General features: G+C 41.9%; 1 protein-coding gene across 9 annotated transcripts in view; it reads right to left on the reverse strand.

The window, feature by feature from the left end:
- LOC105691578 (cAMP-specific 3',5'-cyclic phosphodiesterase) overlaps positions 1–23,621 on the reverse strand; it is a 290,405-nt gene that overhangs the window by 156,698 nt on the left and 110,086 nt on the right. For 3 of the 9 annotated variants that reach the window (XM_048654669.1, XM_025746556.2, XM_048654668.1), the window contains exon 2: positions 16,940–17,180. The exons of 3 other annotated variants lie outside the window; for them this stretch is intronic. In XM_048654669.1, coding sequence (XP_048510626.1) covers positions 16,940–17,073 — 134 coding nt within the window. In that variant the 5' untranslated portion in view covers positions 17,074–17,180. Of the gene's footprint in view, positions 1–16,939; positions 17,448–23,621 lie in introns of all 9 variants that reach the window. 3 more of the 9 variants (XM_020855567.3, XM_012410145.4, XM_048654664.1) reach the window with 1 other exon arrangement.

Genomic DNA, 23,621 nt, shown 5'->3' on the forward strand with positions numbered 1-23,621 from the left:
GTGGTAACAAAAAGTTTCGCGTGACATTAATTAAAATCACGGTAGGCTCGGTGCAATTTTATAGACGTGAATAAACATTGTGGCTTAGAAAGAAACGAGCGTTTTAACGCTTTAATTCACCGAGGGTTGACGGGGAGAACAATATGCGCGGCAAGGGCTTTAAATTTCGCTGGTTTCATTCCGCGAAATTAAAGTGTCGAGTACCTCGGACTTAGAGGCAGACGAGCTAAACGAACGATGAGAAACTTTATCCACTTCCTACGACGCTGTCCATACCTATGTATATACATATTAGGGTGGTTAAAAAAATTTTTTTTTTTTTCATTTTCTTAGCATGGGGGCAGAATTTGTACCTTATAAAAAAAGAAAATTCTTCAAATGTGGAAATCATTTTTTACTTGATATTTTGAGGTAGCCCACTCGTTTTTTGAATAACTAATTAATCAAGTGGAGTAATTCCAGCAGAAAAATTTTTTTTTGGTCAAGTCATAGAAAATATCTGAAAATTGTCGATCGTGCATGCGTATATTCGAAATATTTGAATTTCTCAATTCACCAGCAAACCCGAGCTTAGCTGGAGTCAGGCAGCCACGGGCGCGCGGTTTGTTGTGGGGCGTGACCTCTGCTCAGCCCCGAAGGTGACGTCTCACAACAAAACGCTACGCTGCTGGCTACGCTGACTCCAGCAAAGCTCGGGTTTGCTGGTGAATTGAGAAATTCAAATATTTCGACCCGTAGATGGATTGCGACGAATCGAAGTGAGTCTACAACTAAAACCAATCGATAGGTCTTATAATTTTTCTGCTCCCAACAGCGAATAATTGATGATTACTCGATCAATTGTATGTGTAGATGATTTTGGCTTTCAGATTTGGATTCCTGAGCTAATCATATGTCAGATTACTCTTGAAGAAGCAAAAAAAATTCGATTTTTGAGCAAAAAATAAATCATTTCTTTAATTGGGTTTAATATGCTTTTCTTACGTATTTTAATCTCAGGAATCCGAATCTGAAAGAAAAATTGCTCTATCTCCAAAATTGACCGAGTTATCGCCAATATTCAGCTTTTCGGGGTCAAAAATAAAAAATTTATTTTATAGTCTATATTAATGTAATTTGAGCTCAGGAATCCGAATCTGGAAGAAAAATTGATCTATTTTAAAAAATGACCGAGTTATCCCCATTTTTTCGCATTTTTTACCATAAAAATGGAGATATCTCGAAGGGAAAAAATCGTAGCTCAATTTGGACAACGGATTCGTGTTCCTGAGGTCAAAATACATAAGAAAAGTGCCATACGATTGATTTTAAAAAATAAAAATTTTTGGCCAAAATTTGAAAAAATCGTAAGGGGTACCCCTTGGAAAAATCTCAAATTTTGGCCAAAAATTTTTATTTTTTAAAATCGATCGTATGGCACTTTTCTTATGTATTTTGACCTCAGGAACACGAATCCGTTGTCCAAATTGAGCTACGATTTTTTCCCTTCGAGATATCCTCAAATTTATGCCAAAATATGCGAAAAAATGGGGATAACTCGGTCATTTTTGCAGATAGATCAATTTTTCTTCGGGATTCGGATTCCTGGGCTCAAATTACATCAAGTTAGAATAAAAACTCAATTTTTTATTTTTGACCCCAAAAAGCTGAAAATTGGCGATAACTCGGTCAATTTTATAGATAGATCAATTTTTCTTCCAGATTTGGATTTCTAAGGCCTAAATACGTAAGAAAAGCATGATAAACCCAATTAAAAAAATGGTTTTTTTTTCGTCAAAAATCATGGGAAACATCTAAAAATTGTCGATTGTGATTGTTTTCTACTCAGCTTCAATTTCAAGTCAAAAAAGAGCATGTCATTTTTTGAATATATACTTGAATTACAAAAATAATAGAAAAACAATTTTGAACAGTGAACGAGTAAAAAACAATCACAATCGACAATTTTTATATATTGTCCATGATTTTTGATCAAAAAGAAAACTTACGAATTTAGCGCGTCAGTGACGCCTGCACCATGGCAAGTCAACGCGACCGGTCGGTTTCAGCGTGAACTCACTGTATCTGGTACATACGTATACATCTTTGGCCTAATCTAAACGAGGCTATACATGCGGGAATTTCCTGTTGCCATATTGCCACCCCTCGGGAGCACACGGAGCTTTCGCGACGCCTGTTATTCCATAGACTGAGAACTGTTTACGCTGACTCGCACACGCTGATCCGCGTACATATCCCTCCCGACTGAACAAACTAATTTCGCCTCGTCAGGGGATAAAAGATTTCGCGTTCATCCGGGTCGAAGAGGGTTTTGAAAAATCTCAAGGCGACGCGGGGGTGGGGCCGAATCGCGACTTGGAGTTCGCGTCATTCTCGATTCGCTATAGCGCGGTTTTCGTAGCTCGATGCTTCCGCAAAAAATCATCGGAATCAACCGGCGGAGATTGTACAGACTTTGCGAATTTTCAAACGATCCCCAACATCAATCATAACCACTAAAGATTATCCCGTGACGAGATAACCTCACCGATTTTCAGCTCTACCCAGTCGGAGGAGCACGGATGTAGCGGTATATGTATAGCTGCGGTGTACCCCATACGCTTTGCCTTGGCTGGAAATATTAATCCGGCATTAAATATCTTACGAAACTGTTTTCGAATATATTAACACTTTGAACAAAGTGAATATACGCAAGCTAAATCAGGGCTTGTAGGCTGACGGGTGAGAGTAAGTCAACGCCTTTTGTTAGCCTTGTATTCTTCGAACTCGCCTGAGAAATTCTATTGGAAAATAGGAAGCACACGGTGCACCCTGAAGAAAGTACGAACGAAGTCGATCGCGCCGTTTGGTAATCACTAGAGTAATGGAATGACGGTTGGTTCGAAAATCGATCACTGTACATTTCTCAGAGTGATGTTGTCTGGTGATGTTGCGACATATTTTCCAGTAGGGTAACAGACGGAGCTAATTTCCTCCTCGCAAATGAACTTCCGTGTCCGACCTAACTGCAGTTCCTGCGCTCAAAATGTGAAATTAAACGACACTTTCGAACCGTCCATTTATCCGCTTGGTTGAGTATTTTCTGAGGCAGTCCCTACGGGTTCACCGTTCGTCGAGACGATTTCTCTTGCGCTTCCTTTTTTCTTTTATTTCGTTCGAATTTCTGATAAATCGGTGACTCGCCGCTCAATCTATAGTTTGAACGTAGGTATTAAACGGCAGAAGTGCATCTCGCGTCCTCCGAATACGACGTGAATTTTCTCAGATAAATGGGAAAGTTTCTTTCAAAGACTTGATCAACGATCCTCGAGGTTCGTGTCACCGTTTCGAACTTTTATTTTGCAAGAATTTCAAAGTTCCTAGTTCTCACAGAGGTCAGTTCGTTGTGGCGCCTCGTTATTTCTAATGGAACCGACAATTACGTCGATGACAATAAGAACAACGGTAATTAGAGCGCCATCGGCGTGTAATCGTTACAAATTTCCAGCGCACTTTCACGATCGTGAACAAAAAAAAAAAGAAGACAAATCGCGCATCGGTCCTCGGATACGTGACTCGATCCCCGGACGACTTATTTTTTGTTTCCGAATGGCGACTGTTGAGCCCAGACAAATTTCTCTCTCGTAATTCGGTAAATTATTTGGATTCAATCAGAGAGTACCGCGGATCACGGTTGACACCGAATGAACCATTGCCGAATCTTCGTTGTTAGCTAGAAATAATGGAAATTGGTTTCAAAATTCACCCAAGTTTCTGACTCTGGAACTTTGCTGTGGAGGCATCGGTAACGTGGATGTCTCTTTCGAAGTTTCGGCGGAGCGTGGCTTCCTTTGACGATCCTAGGATTCTAAGATTCGGAAATCCCGGAATTTCTAACTTCAACGAAACTGTTCTCAACGGGCGAGGGGAATCCCGAGCAACGTCAACTTGGAATTAATCCACCCCTCCTTCGGGTCCTCGACACCAGTTTCTCACCAGGTTTTCAATAAATTTTTCTAGCGTTCGTATAACTCGTGAAATTCGGGGGAAAAAAAACTGATCGAAATCAAAGGGGGAGGAGTCGATTTCTTCATTCCTCTCTTATACGTTTGAACCATAAATTTTTATGATTGATCATTTCCAACTTCACTTCAAATTGAATCGCGCAAAGCGGACCGGTATACCTACAGGTATTCTTCTACAGCGGCTGAAACGGAGTCCAAGTTTACGAATTCAGACCTCGGCTGATTTTTATCAGAGTGCATTATATTCGCCGATGGTAGTGTCGAGTAAAATCCATTACGCCGTACCTAGAAACGTGATAAATTGATAACCGGAAATTAATACTTTGATGATTTGTGTGCGCAGCCAAGTTCCGAGCGCGGTATCTTCTTTGTCGAGTTACACCGTATAACTTGTACATATATACATATATTTATACGCATATATAGACAGTGGGTACACGATACCCACTCCGCAGGTGAGGTGTAAAATTTGTAATTAAATTTCACCGCCCGGCTAGTGCCCCCGCATGCGGAAATGCATCCGATAATTTATTGGAAACTCTGAACTTTGCTTTATAACGCAGTAATGTTATATAGGTGAAGTACTTTCCGAGTCACCCGCATCGAGGGTGAATATAATTGCGCACTCGATACACACCGCCAAGGGCTCCGGTCGAACTTTATGGATTCATTTTGCCCAACGGTCACCGCGTTAATTACGCCGACGCGAATCTACGTACATATGTCTATAATTCGACGGCAAACGATTCCACGTGTGATCTGATTTTGTTTTACGATCGTTAAACCGACTCGGAATCGCCTATGCAATGGCATAAGAAAGTCATTATCGTCATATTCGCTCTACATCGTCGCCGAGAGGTATTTGAAATTACGATCCACACTCATACACGGGTAGGAACCTCGATTAAAGTGAGCTTATTGAGTATATCGTACCCTCAAACAGAGTCATTTGCGAAAGAAAATTCTTCACATTTCTGTGCGAACGACCTCATTTACCTTTTACTTCGTAAATTCATGACGGTCACCTTCCGGAGTATGCAGATAGAAGCGGCTCTTTCGGAAACTTCGGAAGGAATTTACGCCGATCACCGCTCGAAATTGTACTTCTGCACCCTTGCTCCGTATTCGCGATAGTTGTACGTTATTACGTGTGAGGGTATACACCGGTTTTTAATGGAGAATCGTCATTGCGAGTTTGCTGTTACGCAGCTGCCAGAGTAGCGTCGAAATCAAATTATTAATAACCAAACTGAAGTATACGCGTCGTAAAATGTTCGGTTTCATTTCTATATTCGTTCGAGTGACCCATGCATCGAAGAGTGAGTAATATAAACGCCACATAATTGGCCTGCACCGTGAAAATACCGCGGGCAACAACGACTCTTTCGCAGCAGTCAAATCGCCGTACAACTCGACCGTCTTTGGCGAGTTACAAAGTTTTAAAAAAAAAAAAAATGCTGAAATTCGAAATGGCGTAAATAAATTGGACCAAAGTTAGAGGAAATGTTTTCAAAAACTACCGTGTTCTCGCTCGGCTAGATAAATATAAGAGTAAAGTAGAGTAAAAGTAAAGCGAAGTAAAGTGGAAACGAGAGAAAAATGTGACGCTTGCGAGGCGATCGACAAGCCCGGTCTGTAATGGAGGGCATTTTGAGGGTTCTTGAACGTTGCACCGGCAGATTAGAGAAACGTCCGAGTGAGCCCCGCGGCATCGGCTTGGCAGCTCAACAGTCGGACGTAAAAAAGAGCGTATCGTTAGTTTTTTCCCCCGAAGCCACGCGTCTTCCGTGCGAGCTTATCCTTCACATCCATCATTGATTACAAAGGGCGGCTATCGCGTTTCTTTCGAGGCGTGTGGAAGCGTCGCTCCTGAAGTATTTAGCCCTCCGTTATCGGGATATTCGTGATAATATAAGTGATTATCGCCTGTTATTGATGAATGTTTTCGCAACTAATTCACGCTCCCTGATAAGCTGCGGCGCGGTTTATACCACCGCGGGAGATGACGACGATGACGGTGCGGTGTCGCGGAAATTCTGAAATATCAAAATATGATAGCTATGCGTGCATCGTAACGCTGCTCCCCGGGTATGTTTATTCTTCCGCGAATTGGCCGTACACTGGACCAAGAATAATAGCGGTGGATGTAGTAGATCCTGGATTAGAAGTAATCACGTGGTCTGATGTAGACACGGCTGGGTGAACGTCTCGCCGAGCGAGCTCCGTAGTACAGTGAAGTTCAGAGCGAACGATGCAACCTGCTAGTGCCCACAGCGTTCCGTATCGATCCCCCGAGAACGCCAGACCGCCACCGCTGGACCACCGAACCCACCGTTTCACGTACCTATAGGTATATCTTGGCTTCGCGAAGTGCAGATCGGGTAGGTCTGCGATTAAAAGTTCCCTTTTTATTCGGGCGGACGGTTAACCGGATCCTTGACAAAAATTTCAGTTGACGTTATCCCCCGGCACTCTCGACGGACGACAGCGAAAACTTCGTGATGCGTGATTGCCCGTACGAACGACCGGTTGAATAACGTATGTGAAACATTCGTTTATCGATGATTTGAAAAAAGAAATTCATCAAATTCACCCCTTCGGTTTTCACCCGCTTTTTCCCGTCGCAGCACATTATGCACAAAACTTTGAATACCCTACTAAATTCTACCGATCACCAGAGACACCGTTTAGCGCGGAGATGTATATCTATACGTATATTCCAAGGGTTGAGCCAACTTGCACAATCCGTTTTTGCCCTACTTTCTGAGGGAAGGTTCATATCCGAGCAGGTTTACCTATAACCATCGGGAAATCCCATTCTCTAATACCGGGATTGGTTGGCTTACCGTAACACGAACTGGATATACGTCACTCGTAGTGATAAACCGATTGATCGAACGGAAATGGCATTACGCAATCTGCAACACAAATCTTACTCGCATCGCTCTTATGATAAATCATCCATCAGCTTGATGAAAAGCCTCATTTTCCAAGGATGAATTGAGAATATAATCAAATCGCGAATCGCGGAATCGTGCGATTTTTTTTACGAGCAATTTTACTAAACAATCTTTAAAAATCCGGCAAAAAAAACGTTCGCCTCAACGTCACGATTTTTCATCTTTTACCATTCTCCGCTCGTAAGATAAATGATACCACTGATGGTTAGAGAAGAAAAAGAGCAAAACACACACCTACGAGTATGCGCAAAACATTAACGAGAATTTTTTTACTCCGAGAGTTGTGCAATAGCAGACTACGGAACAAACGTGCAAATGATGTACAATATCTCTGCCACGTTATACCTATTACGTGGGTACGTACGGATATTATACAAGACCAAGGTTCGAACAACTTTGGGTATACCTATGATAAGAGCTAGGAAATTAACATAATGCAAATTTTACGCCCAACGTACCCCGGGGCATTTTGGGAACGGCGCGGCAACGGATCCCTCTATTCCACACGGCTAGGCTAGACGATGATCTTTGCTAATTAGCAATTAGATTCGGGGAATGCTTTGACGGGCTCTCCGGTCGCGATGTCAAATCCGTTGTAATCGTCCATCGGGAACATTAATTTGAACAACAAAGCACGCCCGAATAGACTCGAGACCCATTCGTCAGCCGGAGCTTTGAATCAACATCGAGAATTGATGGGAGCTCTTCCGACCCTTTTTGCCTCATAAAGAGGAAAAATAAAATGAGTGGTAGAAAAGATTTGCGGAAGTAGAAGACGGCGGAAAAACTTCGCGCGATAAAGTAGCACGTGGAAAAAGGATCGCACCAATCAGATTTCGCTTTGAGAGGAAGTGGTTCAAGTTCGACGGGTGAATAGGTCGCTTACATCATACATTTTCTCCTTTTCGTCTTTTGTCACTGACGTTAACCTCCGGATCTTGTGACAGGGACATTCTTCGCGAAACCGTTTCCTTCGACGGACGGAATACGGGGATAACATGGGGATGTCTTTCACCACGAACGCACAGCGATCCATAAAATAATCGTCGCATATCGCCATAGCGATTTCGAACCGGTAGGTATGTATTAATAAAAGCTCGGGTGCACTTTTTTATTTCAACTGAAAGTCAGGGTCCTTTTTTTCTTCCTTCGACTCGAAACGTTTTCAAGAATTTTCATACCGATGAGAAACCAAGCGAAATTCGTAACCATCAAACCAAAAAAGATGCCAGGCGAAATCTTACGAGAGAAGCGAATCTCCGTTCATTTGAGCGTGTCTCGATCGAGAAAAAGGAAATGCTGAAATTGCTGGAAATGGCAAATTTCGGAATCGATCACTTCCGTAATCGTTAAATCGACTGTAGGATGTGATTTTTAACCCGACGAAGATATACCTAGCTGAAATTACACAACAGACGTATATTTTCGCAAAAGAGCAAAAGTCAAGTACGGTGATCCAGTCTGCAAGTTCGAACGACTTTGACTTCTTTTCAAATATACGGTGCTACTTCATCATCTGTTCTTGAACAACAATTGAAAAAGCAAAGAAAGAACAACAACAACAATCATTAAGCTTTCGATACATCCAAGAATTCACCTAGGCAGGCGTAGATTCGAGTTAAAATGCAATCCGCCAATCCCGAAGCGATCAAATCGTCCGTTCATAAATCTTGAACAGCCCCTATTCGGTTGGAAGTAATAAATGATCTTGCCGCACAAAGGCTCATTTTTCAATTTGGCAACTTTGTTCAATATCAAGAACAAAAAGTGGACGGTACGGGCTGTTCCAGTTTTCACCAAACTTTCCCTCGATTCTCGTGAGCAGCGTTGAAAATTTATACCTTATTTCATTCAATTATCGCCGAAATAATAACGGAGATTCGAAGTCGAAGCATTTCGTGTTATTATCGCTCACTTTTATAACACAACATGTTATGTTATAAAAACGCAAAATCGCTACCGCGACTGTGACGTCCGTCGTAACTCTACTTTGCGGTTTGAAACTGAAACGGAATAAGCTTTTCTCCAGACTACAACCGCACGCTCTATTCTAATCGCATCCGTACTTCTAGGTTTGTGTGCCTGCCTCACATCATACGTGTACGTACATCACTTCGTTTTATAGTTCATACACAATGCGCCGACTTGATATGCCGAGCAGATGAAGCAATTATGGCATACCATGTTTAGCCGTATCGCAGAGTCTCCCATGTTTTATGCCGTTTACATTGCACCGCGAAGAATCGTTGGGTGCATTTCCTTTACTCGTATAGAAAAGTCAGTTAACGTATAAGTCAGTTAACCGCTCCTCGAAGGCGTTTATAACACTCGCACACCATAAAAGTTCCGTGTGGTCCGCGATACGTTGAATGAAAATGGGACGGCGTAAAAACGTGTACGCGAATCAAAGGGGGGAACTCTGTCGACTGCGATTCATCTCGGAAATCAGAAACGCTACATCTCCTGCAAAATTACAGATCGGAATGCAACGATGCGGTAACTTCGCTTACGGTATAAAACCATACGTTTCATCCGCTTGCAACTTAAAGATAGCGTACGTGACTCGGTGTGTAACTTGTCCTACACAACGAGGGCGGGATATTTGACCGCACGTTCAAGGTGTGACCACAAAATAAACGACGACAGGTTAGTATCAGCTAGTCGAACTACATGAGAAGTTCTCTCGTCCGGGCGCAGCAAAACAAATTTGAACAGGACTCCGTATCTGAAGGGTTTGGATTTGGATTAGCCCTGGTTACTCGGAGGATTCGGGCTGTCGGGGGAAATATAATAATTATTGTTAGCAGTTATGTATATTTTACGTTTTATTTGCGATATGTCAGGTCTGAGGGTTTTTTTCCCGAATGCTGAAAAGCATGCTCATGCAGGATAACCCTTCTTTTCCGACTTTTACACGAAAGATGTTATATTCCTGACATACTCGAGACGCCGCCGTGTCAATAACCGTGACGTTCCGTTGCAGATCAAACTTAAAGGTTCAATCCCAGCTGAAATGAAACCTTCGTTTGCCCCATCCGTATCCAAATTCAGGTTCGGATTCCCGACGCATAAATGTGGGCCGCACACCTATGTTTACCGAGAAAGGTTTTCCTCGACTTCAGACGCTCGAAACAAAGTTCGACCGAACGTGTCTCTCGAAAACGTTCGATTCGGTATTTCGTGCGTCGAGTATTTCATAGCTGTGGAATATTTGAACGTGGGATGTTTTTCATTAAGTTAATTTTTGGGCGTATCGAACCGAAGCTCTTTTGGCTCGCGATAGTCGATCGAAGAATGTTTACGACCCGATTCCACCCTACCGTGTTGAATTCGATCATTCGACATCATCAATTCCGGTAGCTTCCCTGCTCGAGAACCGTAGGTAGCTAATAATACAGTTTCGTATTTTCTCTCTTATTATCATTGTTAAATCAATTAGTTCGTCTTGTCGCGGTCGAACGCGTGAATTTCGAGTAAATTATTGGGACCCGGTAACCGTAGAGCACTGGGGAGAGCTGAATTAAGTACACTCGACGATTGAGTTGGACATCGGGTATACGAGTAGAAGTCCGATGTATTCAAATTACGACGATCGATTCACGTTTGATCAGCGATTCAAATCACCATTTTTATCAACCGATTCGTACGGCATGACTTTTTTTCTTTATTAAATATACGGTGTGCCAGATTTTTCGAAGGAAATCAGCGAATGAGGATCCCTGACCAAAAACTGCTCCTCCACCGAGTGAAAGAGCACCGCGACATATTTTGCAAAAATGAATACCTTGGAAGTTTTTTCATTTTTTCTATTTCCTCGCGAATCACTCGACCCCTTTCGAAGCCAGTGACTCCGGGTTACGACACGAATTTCGGATACATTGAAATCCGTGGAAGTGTGCGCCTCTTTTGAGCATCGGCCATACCCTTGGATTTCCGCGCTGTCACCGTGACAAATTATAGCAGTGATTTACATTCGGTTATAATACGAGGCAGCAAGGCAGCAGCCCTAACAAGTGCGAAAGATTAGTATTTCCTACCGTCGTATTACAGGATTTCGCATTGATCCATCGGATAATCTCACTTTTAGATTCCATATTTCGAAAATACATTGGGAATTGATTTTTTTCATCCAGTTACATCGGATGTTTTGTTCATTGCTTCGAAATGACTCGTCGGGACGATCTGTCACCTACGTTCGAAGATTGAATTCATTATTCGTTTCAAAGAAAATTGTATAAATTGCAAGCGTGAATATATTTCTACATTATTTACCACCCAGCCTATTTTTCGAGCCTGTGAATTATTTTTCGCTCCTCATGCAAAAGGTGAAGCTCCTGACATCAATCTCACGATAAACAAAAGATTACTCCGAGCGCCGAGCACTTCGACCTGCGACGTGATAATTCGGTTCTTGTTTTATTTTCGTTTTATTATATTGTTTTTATAATTCCATTTCACGAGACTATTTTTCCACCTCCGGCAAAAGTGAGTTAGTTTTAATAGGGGGGGGGGTGTCGTTGGGGATTCGATAATCCCGAACACCACACTTTGGAGAGTTGCTTCGGCTGCGATATAGTTGGGCACACATCAGTTATCGGGGGGAACTGGTGCATCGTTCCGGAAGATCGTACAAACTGCGGAATTCGAAATCACCGTCGGATCAATATCAACCGTGCAAATCCGAGATGATCAAAGTTGAGCATTACCGTTCGTTGCAATATCGCACGACTGATGTCTCTCACGTATCCGGGAGGGATACCGTGCGAGTTTCACTCTGTACAAATACATATAAATATAAATGCACGCGTGCGTACAATGTCGAAACGAGGAAGAAGTTGAGAATACGCGAAGCGGTGAAATGAGATAAAAAGAATCCGAAGAGCATTTCGAAGCAAGGATAACAGCCGGGAGGTATCGATCGCTGCATTCCATACGTCTACGGACGCGGAGCGGGCCAATTATTAACAACAAACGAGCAACGATAAGCCGATTATCTTTTGCTTTTCCTACTCTCCAGGGCTTTCCTCTGCTTTTTTACTACCAATCATTTTTTTTTTTTTTTTTGTTTTTTTTTTTCACTCGCATCTACAGCGGATACTTTTGAAACGCTGAGGTCCGTTCGACGGTGCTGAATTTACGAGCTTTTACTAACGAAAGCTCGTCCGGAACATTAACGCCGCGTAGGTTGTTCATCGGATGAATCCCGATTGTTGCAAGCTCGAAAGGGACGATGATAATTGGCGTTCGACCGGATCGCTCGTATTCCGCTTCCCTCCGATTTATCGTAAACGATGATGATTACGATTTTTCTCGAATAGAGCGAAAGTTTCGACGGTTCCGCATGCACCGTTCAACATTTATCATTATGCGCGAGAAAATGCATCTCCGTGTGTATTTTACCGGAGAAATGCGAGTGGCTTGAGGTACTGCTAAAAAGGTTTTCCGAAGAATTATGTACGGAGACACGATTTTCACGAATATAGAACAACGTACTCTGGATAACTAAATAAATCATATGCGTACATCCGAGCTCGAATCACGTACGAGGAGACACGCAATTGCCGGAAGGGACTCACCTGGATCAGAGGAAAAGAAATTTCACGATTCGCTGTACATGTTATACACCCACATGTGGCAGGATTCAAGGTATTGTAAAATGTAATTGGTACCAAGGTTTCGTAATTTTCGCAATCTGCAAACGTGAATAAGGCATTACAACGACGAAGAAGATTAAATACGGAAGCAGTAGATCATCGAGGGGTAGTGATCTGAAGATGAGCTTCCGACGATGAGGAACGGTCAAGATGGATTATTTATTTCTTTTTCGCGGTCATCGTCGCTGGTGGCAATATTTTTCGAAAATGATAAAATTGACGGTTACGTTTCCAGAGCGTTGTATGCGAGCATCGATGGAAGCTATCGGGAAATCCCATCGTCGGAGAAATATAGAGCGAAAAATTTTTCTCTGCAGCGAAATAAAAAGGAAATATTGAGACAAGCTACCGTACACCTGGCCTTTGTCAGTCTTTTATTCGTTATTTATTTGCGCCCGTGCACAGTGGCATGTCTTTTTCCGTAATAAGATCTTCAAAGAAATTCGAATACCAAACGTACGTGAATCCATCTGGAAATTTTGATGTTATTTTTTGTTTCTCGTATCTCGAATATCACGAAATACATCGTACGCGCGCAAAAATTTGTATGTCCACCCGTAAGAGAAAATATACATATATGTGATTCTATTTCGCTCGCAAGTGTATATTTATTTTACCAGCTTGCCCTAGGGATTGCCGTTTCGAGTATTCGAAATAGAAAAAAAAAAACCTTGTAAAATATTTTCAGGAGCATCGGGCGTGATATGATTTTCCTCTTTACTCCGGGAAAAATTCTGCACCGTAGATAGGTACTCGATTTATCTGAAAAGCACTTCGTCCGCAGCAAGTATTTGAAGAGTTGACACTAGCCCGAGACCAACCGATACGTTACGGTGATAAACTTGTAGAGAAATAGAGGGGGAAAAAAAAAATGTAACGGATATGGCACATCCGCTACGTCAAGTCTCACATTCTGTATCTATACCATCTTCCGAAAACATTAGAAAATGTAATGCGGATTTTCCAGAGGGTAAAATAAACCCAAGAGCTTGTAACTCCGGTACCAAGATTTCATTACAGACGCTTTTTCACGCGACATTTTTCATCCTCCGTCGGACGTGATACCGATGAAGGATAATTAGCTGACAATTAGACAAATAAATAGGAATACAAAAATGTTCGTAATCATCAGAGAATCCTTTGTTTCAAAACCTTTCTTTTTATATTTTTTGGCTTTCCGACTTCACTAATCCCGAGTCTTGGTTTCTCTGCAGGAACTCCAATGACGCGGAAAATCCCGCTCGAACCCGACCCGGCACCGGGAAAAAGAGTCTCGTATTAATTAGAGAGCGAGAGATACGGAGGGAAAAGCATAAAAAATAGAGAAGAGAATGCAGATAAAAAAAAAGGAGTGATGAAAACCGCAAGTCGATACATGACACGTGCGATGGAATCCGGGCAGCCTTAATTCACGTGACACGACGAGCCTTCGTTGTTGAGCAGTGACCATTCCGTTCCCTATCGATTCCATTCCGAACATTCCGTCCTCGCGTTCGTAGGCACGGACGTGATCGACGAGATTCGTATATGAATTGACACAGCGGATTTCCGAGGCACACAAAATCTCACACATTTTTTCCTACACGATACACGGCGCAGATGTAACATTTGTTGGGAAACTGATTCAATAAACGTTTTACTTTGCTCAACCTCGTTCGGACGTTGATACGATCAAACGGAATAGTCGTATTTCCTATTCCGCGAATACAAGCGAATCGGATTCATCGGGTAAGCGTAGGTGCTTTGACGGAAATTCAAAATTTCCGCATCTACGACGTAATAACATGAAACTTATTAGATGGCATAAAAGTAGAGAACGGAAAAATCAGGCGCCTTTTACTCGTCTTAGGATTTGAGAATGGCTCTCGTCTGGCCCTCGTAGCGGTCGTGCAGTCGAGTAGCTTTTGAGCCGCTGGTCGAAGATGGCACCCAGAAAATATGAGTTAAGGGGGCATTAGCGAGGATTACGAGGTAAAAGAAGCGCCCGCACTTGTCCTAGATCTTACTGCACTCAACAAGTCTATAAAACTTACCCACTCCCCGCGAGTGACGATACACTCGCGGGGCCTACTTGGAGATTTTTCGAAGAAAATTTCATCCCGCAAATCGACTGGCGACCACCGCGGCTCCGAAACGCGGATCCACACCGTGCGAGGAAAGATATTCTCTGAGTTTTCACATCGATGTTGTACGGATTGAAATGAGCGACGTAGGCGAAACACGTACCACATACGAAGCAATATTAATCGTCGATTGTTGGCCCCGCACGCGCCCGAAGCATAAATATGTTTGTGTCGTATTAACGGTTATTTTCAATTCCAGTCACGTTTTTCGAATCATGTAGAAGTTGAGATAGCTTAATTTATGAATTTTTTTATGGTCTCCCTACATATTTGGATTTATATAGATATATTCATTATCGCGGACGCGCGTAGTGAGACAGAGAAGAGGTACGTAGGTATATTAAATTCTTAGCGTGTATATACGTACGTACGTGCGCGAATAGGTATAATACCTGTGTTTGCCGCCGTTCGTATGGTTTCATCGCAGCGACTACTTATTTTCCTTAGCCCAACTTTGGGAGGCGTTAAATCACGGAATTCATTAGAATTAAACACGAGCCTTAATTTCCATGCAATTCAACGGGTTCCCGGTCCCGGTAGTCCCCGAATATCGCGTAGCCGCGCTTACACTAAAGATTAAAATCAACAATATGCTCGAATCCAGATAACTTGGAGATGTTATGTAAGTCTGGCTAACATACATAATATCCAAATGTTCAACCATGCGAATATATTTACAACGTCAGCTCTCGAGTGCAAGATCCGAAATAAGCGACGCGGTAATTACGACCGTTGATGTAAAATTCTTTCCACCATTTTTGTTCAATTCACACGTATGATCTTCAGGTGAAAAAATATTCAACGTATCGCAAAAGGAGAAAAAAAAGAAAAAGAAAAAATCGTTGTCATCGTCCGTTGAAATGTGGATTGTACACACCCGGCGTATAATGTATGCACATATATTAAATGAATTGTGACTTATCCGTGAACCAGGCAAGGATCAACGAAAAAACTTTAGGTGATAAAAATGAAAATGAAACTTGATTCTGGAATGTTTAATGAAAAAAAGTGAATTTCGAGTTCGGACAACGCACCACTCCACGGAGTGAATAAACTGAAATAAAAGCTATTTCAGCGGCGTTATGTTCGTAGAGAATTGAAATCGGGATTTCCATTCAAAAGTGTTATCCAGATTATTATAACTGCAGCGGTCGAACTTATATCAGAGTTTTTCGTTAAGCCCGCGAAATATATAACGAAACTATAACGTCCTTGCGTCGCGTATATACAACGTCGGTTAACCGATGGAAAAAAAATTTGCATTTATACGGAAAACTAGAAACAAGTTTCACCCGTAGCGTGTACTACCCACAATATTATATATTCCAGAACTTTTTCTCGAGCGAAAATTTGATGGCGACTTAACGGAACCTAGAATTGTTACTCACCGCATTGTGCGAAACTTTCCATCAGTCGTGATCGTGCGATGTGGTGAATTTTGCGAACAACGGATTCGCGTACACTTAGTTTAATGAAAACTGTTGCACACAAAGAAATAACCGTGCATGTGAGTCGTTCAAAAATGAAATTTCATCGGCTCTTCGAGCTTCGCTTGACGCGACGTTCGAAAATAGCGCGTTGAAAATGGAAACAGAATTCTCAAGTACGCGTTAACTGTATGTACAAAATTTCTTGTAAACTCATTTTCATAATTGCATCAAAAGTGACCGACGATTAATTTTTGCGATCCTGGTTGTTCGAATCGCCATAGATAATGGTACAAAACGATTGGCAATTTTCGTTCATTTTTGACGGGATGTTACGTACAAATTCACGAATGGAATCGATTACTTTACCGATCAATCGCTCGACCAGCCAGATATCGCGTGGGAAAACACAACGTACCGTACATGTACACACGCTCTGATTACCCGTACGGTAATTTCCTCGTCAAAATTTCGGGGTGATTAATCTCCCCGGCGAAGAGAGATCCGTCTCCATTCCCGACGTGGTCGGGAATGCGCGTCGGTTTACCTGGGAATCCAAAGGGTACGCGGAAGGAAAATTGAGAAATTTCTGGGCCAGACAAAACGCTACCACTTGGGAAAGTATATACATATGTATACCTATAATGTAAACGTAGCGTAGGTATAGGAGCGGTCCGGTTTGCAGCGACGCGACGCATTTGCAGAACCATTCCCATCCGAGTGTCGAGTGTAAGGGAATGAACCGTATTTGGCTCGGTTGGATGGACTTACCCGCATATCCAGGAATGTCGCCTCCTGGGAATGCTGCTGGGAGGTACGAGTAATAGAGGAACCGTCCCGCCAGTGGTTCCCCCTCCCTCACCGGCCGGAAGCCGTAGCTCCGGTACCTGAAGACTGCTGTTCATTCTCAACTTCCTGCCCGACGAACTCCAGGGTGACCAGGTCGTCCAGGGTTCGCCACTCACGACCACCGTGCGCCCGTCATGATTCCCGACTCTCCATGACTCACCCACTGAACAACGACAATCAATCCATGGCTAGTTGAGGACACTGAATTCTGTCCCATTGCAGATATACATTTATACTCTTCGCTGCATAGCTCCGAATTTTTTTTTTTCTTTTTTTCTTTTTTCTCTTTTATTTCAGTTGTATTACGTTTGGTATTATAACAAAACAAATCACGTTCAATCGACACACTTCAACGTTTGATCCAAAAGCGAGTGCACGTGCTTATACTTTCGGTATGTGAATAATAAATGCCATTCATCGCGCTACGTAGCTGCAAATTAGGTTTAATAATCAGGCATAAATTTCAGTGTATAATACAAACGTAAATGCAAGTAACATTTTACACACACTTCACGGTTCACCGTTACTCGATCGACCGCTGACCAAAGCCACGAAATTATCGTTTTATCATTTTACGTTTGCTATGTACTTGGCGCGTTAACCGACGATATTTTCGGACGTTTTCTTTCCCGCATGGAATCGTTGCCGATCCTCGAATAATCGGGTAAAAAAAAAAGTTTTAATACAGATTCAACGCTCTCCCCACTGTTAGAACTAGCTCGAATATTTAATCCCCATTCCAATTGACTTATCTCCCGTAGGAAAGGATTATCGCGATCGGATTATCCCTTATCAGAATATGGGTACCTATTATACGAAATATCTATGGATTTGTGCGACAACCGTTTCCGCTTTCTTCCGCGTACTTTTGCAGGTACACGCTCACCGGAAACCCCCTCGCCAATATTATCTTAATTTGTTCGCATAATTTTTCTCTACATCGTTAAAAATTCTAGCGAAAAACAAAATTCCACGTTTCAGCGTACGTATATGTATACGATTAACGATCCGCGTAATAATTACAACACACACGTGGTATATCTCTCGTATCGTAAATATAAACGTATATAATTATCGTACGGCGATCGTTATTATTTTTGTTTATCTTCCGTCTAATTAACAATTGACTACGTTTGTGACCATGGCGGCGGTATAACCGCTGATAATTGCCCAAAGTGCTCGTGAGTCTCCAGCTTTATCAGATCTCCCCCCACTGCTCTCTCTCTCTCTCACTCTCTCTCTATCTCGTTCGTGCCAAACTATAGGTTTAAACCCTATCGGAGAAACAAAACTATCGAACACCCGAAGTATGTAAATTATGAGACGTCCGTCCGTAACTGATCGCGCCAGCAGTTTATACGTTCTACGCGTATACATAAGTAGAAATCTACATACGTGTAGTACTTTACGTAGGTACGTGTCTACCTGTGGTTTCTGGCGTCACACAACTATGATACGAATTTATTTTAATTAGCAACGAACGATGTTAACCGCGAGTCAATTGTTTTCATGTGGCGCCGTTAATTTCTGGTTAAACACTTTATACCGACGCACCGTAGCCACTGAAATGTGTAATAGCTATATATAGGGCATTCCCCGCCAAATCGGGCGCCATTTAGTTTTTGCACCTTCGATTTTCTCCATAATTTCTTGTCCTTCAGTATCCATTGAGAGAGACGTCCGTGCCAATTTTCAGTTTTTTTTGTCCAGCCATTTCCAAGGTTTGAATTTTCAAAAACAAACGATACTTTTTTTTAATCGTCATGACTTTGCGAAAAATTGCTCAACGGATACCAGAAGACAAAAAATTACGGGGAAAATCGGAGAAGCAAAAGCTGAATGGTGTCCGATTTGGCGTGGAATACCCGATATGTAGATAAACTTGTACGTGAATATGTATGGAACTTGGCCAGGTGAGAATCGCTCACTAGCGTTGCACAGAGATCGGCACTACCTCACTCGCCGTACGTAACATCAACGGCTCAAATCAACGTCATCGAATAGAGAATCGTTAACCTTGAACTGCACTACGTGACACGAGTGTTTTGCCGTAAAAATTGTTTTCATATTCTCCGTTCCTATATTACCGGTCAATTACTGCACAGATACTTGGTACAGAGGAGATGAAATTAAGAGACTCCAATTAGCGATCGTTTAAATTAATCGTACGGATAAAACTGCGGAGTAGAAGGTTAAGCATGCTTAACTCTGCGATGTATGTATGTACACACGAAGTGGATAAATCGTCGACTCGTGTTTGGCTTCAGCTGTTGGTCAAAGTTTAAATTTGAAATCACGCCAACGCGAGTAGATGAATACGATACAACGATGACCGCCGGACCGGATGAACGGAAAAATAACAATTTCGATGCCAAAAAAATCGATTCACGGGCCCAAAAAACTGAGGGCGAGCTGACGGGGTAAGAAAAATTATGACCCTTCGCGAAAATTTATTTTCGAAAAAATAATAACCGGTGTGATGTAAAGTATCAACGAAAGTTTATTGTACCTTCATATGATTCCAAAGTAACTCGAGTAATGGTTTTTCTCGAATAGATAATATTGCAAGAGTATCTCATCCTGTAATAACCATGCTGTGATCAATCAATTATTTTTTGGTTTGTTTTTTTTTTTTAAACGCAACGAAATATAGTCCACGACGCTATTGCGAATGATCTTGACCTTAGTTTGAGAATAAATTAAATGCGGGCGCCGCCGATATCGGTATACCCACCTGGGTCTACGCCTTCGAGAGTTTAGGTACATGCAGGTACTTCGCTTTGACGCATTTATGATTTCCGCATGAAAATTTAGTGTCCTCTGACGCAACGTCGAAGGCGACGTTTCAGTTTTATGCCATATCTTAAGTTATGTAGTTGTTCAAAACATACTTTTCGCATTAATAATATTAATAAACTGTACGGAGTGTAGAGTGGGAAGAATTTAATGACGTTGTTTCGGATGTTTAATTGGAGAAACCTAAAGAAATTTCTTCATCGCTGTTACGTAATTTCCTACGAAATAAAACGACATGTTCATTTCAATTATTTATCTCGATTGACTTGTGACTCAGCGATTATCAAACCTTAACGTGAATTTGAACCGTTCGCACTATAGGTACGCGAAGAGGAGATGAAAAAAAAAAGAATCGTCGTACAACCTCCGAACTGGAATTCAGCGGCGATGGAGAGGAAAATCATTGAAAGTAAATTTTCACCGTTTGAAAAATTGTACATTATCTAAAAATTATCCAAGTTGCGAGAAATTTTACGTCTAATCTGCCGATACTAAAAGTATTTCGTTGCGCAAGATGTCCTGCCCTAGGAACAGAAAGGGATGTACCTATATAGAAAAGTGAAGTCATCTACCTATAGCTGCAGGGATCTTCTTTCAACTATATTGTAGAATTGCAACGGGAACGTCAGTTACAGATTCTGGAGTAGGTATTCAAAAAAAAAAAAAACCGCAGAATCAAACGTACGCTCTACCTCCGAAGACTGAACGAAGTCGCGGGCGAAAAAACGAAAAAATAAAAAACCTCCGAATGTGGTGCAAAATCGGTTGCGAGTGACGAATATTCCGACGACGGGAGCGGTACCTATACATCGATCAATTTTAAAGGATCGCGATCACCGATCACCCGCGTTTTATTTCTCTTTCATTTTTGACAAGAAAAAAATAAAAATCGAAAAAAAAAAAAACATATTACTTCTCTGTCCAGAAATGAGTAATCCTGCGCAAATTTATTTTGGTACAAGAAGCAACATTCCGTTCTTGACGCTCGTTCCAAATGTACAAAAAAAAAAGTCATTCGGTTAGTAATCGCGCAGATGTTTTTATTCCTCATCATCCGTATCGCCTGCGTCTCTTCACCAGTCTCAAAATTCTCGAGGAGCGCGATGTACCGTAGAAAGAATACTCGTCGGCTCATCTAATTGAAGACGGGCAAAATTGGCTGGTATATTTACACGTATTCGTTTCTTTTTTTTATTGCTTGTTCTGCAACGAGACACGAATTATTAAAAAACATTCACGTAAGACATTCGATCAGACAATTTGAGTCACACCGCGATGGTTGTTTGGTTACATTAGACCGATATCTAGCTACAGAATTCCCGCGGCAATTAAGCTCATTTTACGATGCCGTAAATTCATTTTACGCCTCACACCTCGCGGATGTTACGAGGACACCGGTGACTTCAACCTATGAGCTTCGGTCAGTCTCCGGATCGTAAATCAAGGAACGACTTTTTCTTTTTTCTTCCGAATAATTTATCGAGTGTATCATAAGTTTTGCAAACAAACAATATACGCGCGGCGATTATTTCGCATTGATAATCGCAATATAATAAATCGATCGTCTCAGATTTTTTTACATCCTACCTATGGACGCTCTCCAGATTTTTTTTATCCCCGTTTTTTCTTTCCGTGCATATAATAATTTTTGTGCAAAAAAATATGATAAACATAAAGTAGGGTGTAGAGAAAAATCAAGAGAGAAAAAAAAAAGTCGAAGTGGAAAACAGGTTTTTCAACCGATAATCTATATCAAGATACGTGTAAAAATAGCACGAAGCAAAAAAAAGGAGGGAAAAAAAGTTGAATATAGCGAAAAAAATGACACATATTATAAATTCAAAATAGCTCGGCGGAAATGTAGCAGACGTTTTCTTCGTGAAACAGTCGTTGCTTCTTTACCTACATATTCCCCGTTTTTCTAACCATATACGCGTATAACGTACGGGCACACTTTCGAAGCGCATATGTGAGGGGCGATAATCAAATCGCAAAGTTATTTCTTATTTCGTTATATTTTCTTTGTTTCCTACCAATCTACATGTAATATTTATACGCGTGCACGGTATCGTCGTTGTAATATGCGACCACGGTACTCCACATCGAAGGTAACCGATTGTGAGTTCCCATTCGTCCACCCGCAACTGTAATACATGTGTGTAATATGACTAGGTGCCACGTATATTATTGTTACTACTTTATGTTCGTAACACACTCGGAGTCATGAGTGCGCGAACAAACATGATTATACCGCTGGCAAGTCCAACGCTGCAAGGAAGTTGAACGGGTCAGAACGATATCTCGTACATACGACCGACTAGGTGTATGAAATGTGCGTACCTACGTTACATACGAGACTCTATATATACACACGAATGTATGCAGATTACGAAGTCACGTTCCGTGAACGATTAAACATAACAGAATACCTGTCGAGGTAATTGGACCAATCGCGTCGTAGATGATATTGGTTTTTTTTCTTTAAATTAAATTATTCCACCGTGCAATAAATCCAACAATACGTTTCCATGGTCTGTCGTAGACGATGGTCAAAACATCAACTCATCTATTGGAAGAGGATTATTAGGCAGATAACCGAAAGAATCGCTCCTTCTTTTCAAATTTTGTTCCATCATCGCCTAATATCCGACCGGTGAATACGGGAATAAAGAAATAGTTTTTTCCCCCGTTCTTTCAGTTTTCAGATAATCCGATCCATTTCATCGTCGAGTTGATCGCTGTAGGACTACATTGATCGCTGTACATGAAGTCTCTCGTATTACACATCACATGCATCGTATATTAGGTATACCCACGCGAGACGTTAGTTGTAATTAGGTAAATTTCACGCGCGCTCGTTTGTAAACTACAGCTATATTTGACGGGTAAAACGCAGGTTACAAGTTTAATTAGGAATCTGTCGCGTGCTCGAAGGCGATGTTAGAAAACATACGTGTACACCTCCACATACGTACGATGCGTACCACGGTTCCGAATTAATTCCCACTCGGAAATCATTCGGAATCGTGAGATAAACGAGAAAAACGTAACGAAATTGCTTCAACGTATACAACGTACATGTATATACATATTGACCGCATGCGGAAGAAATTATGATTGTTCCCAAGGTCCGATGAAAGCGCGAATTCACGACGGTGTACGACGGTGGCGTCAAATGAATTGTTTTCCGTGGTTGACATCGATGCGCTTCCTCGTACCCCGTACGGTCCTATATTTCCTTATTGGAATACACACACGAGGTTTGCGACGATAAGTGCTCCCCGCGAAGCACCCCCACATGCGAACGGTTAATGTCATAATAACGTGCATACGTAACAACGTCAAGTTTCCGCCACCGTGTGTAGACGTATAACTCAATTGTAACTTGATGTAATTTGTTATCGCACGACGTATGCGCTGACAAAGCATCGTCTTACGTATCTTAATTGTCGTTCGCGTAATGTCATCACGCCGCGTTGTAACGGGTCGTGCGTTCGTGTAACGCACTCCGCGGACGGCCCCCGACTCACGACCATCGATTGCTCTCGAAGAGAAATTCTTCCCTCCCCGGTGAGTGACTGTTACCCATCTGGTGTACGAAGTGGACGTTTAAACGGGCAAGTGAATTTCGTTCCCACCGCAATTGCTCGCTACCTATGACCGCAGAGACAGCTGTAATCAAACAATTTGCCCTTAACGCGTGTCGCGTTGGCGACAGGAAATATACGAAGCAATAAATAACGTGACGTCGCACCCGAACAATCGGCCTATCGTAAACCGCCGCGAGATTGCCCTTGATGTTCAATTT

This window comes from Athalia rosae, chromosome 1, assembly GCF_917208135.1.
Source record: "Athalia rosae chromosome 1, iyAthRosa1.1, whole genome shotgun sequence".
Classification (NCBI taxonomy): Eukaryota; Metazoa; Arthropoda; class Insecta; order Hymenoptera; family Athaliidae; genus Athalia; species Athalia rosae.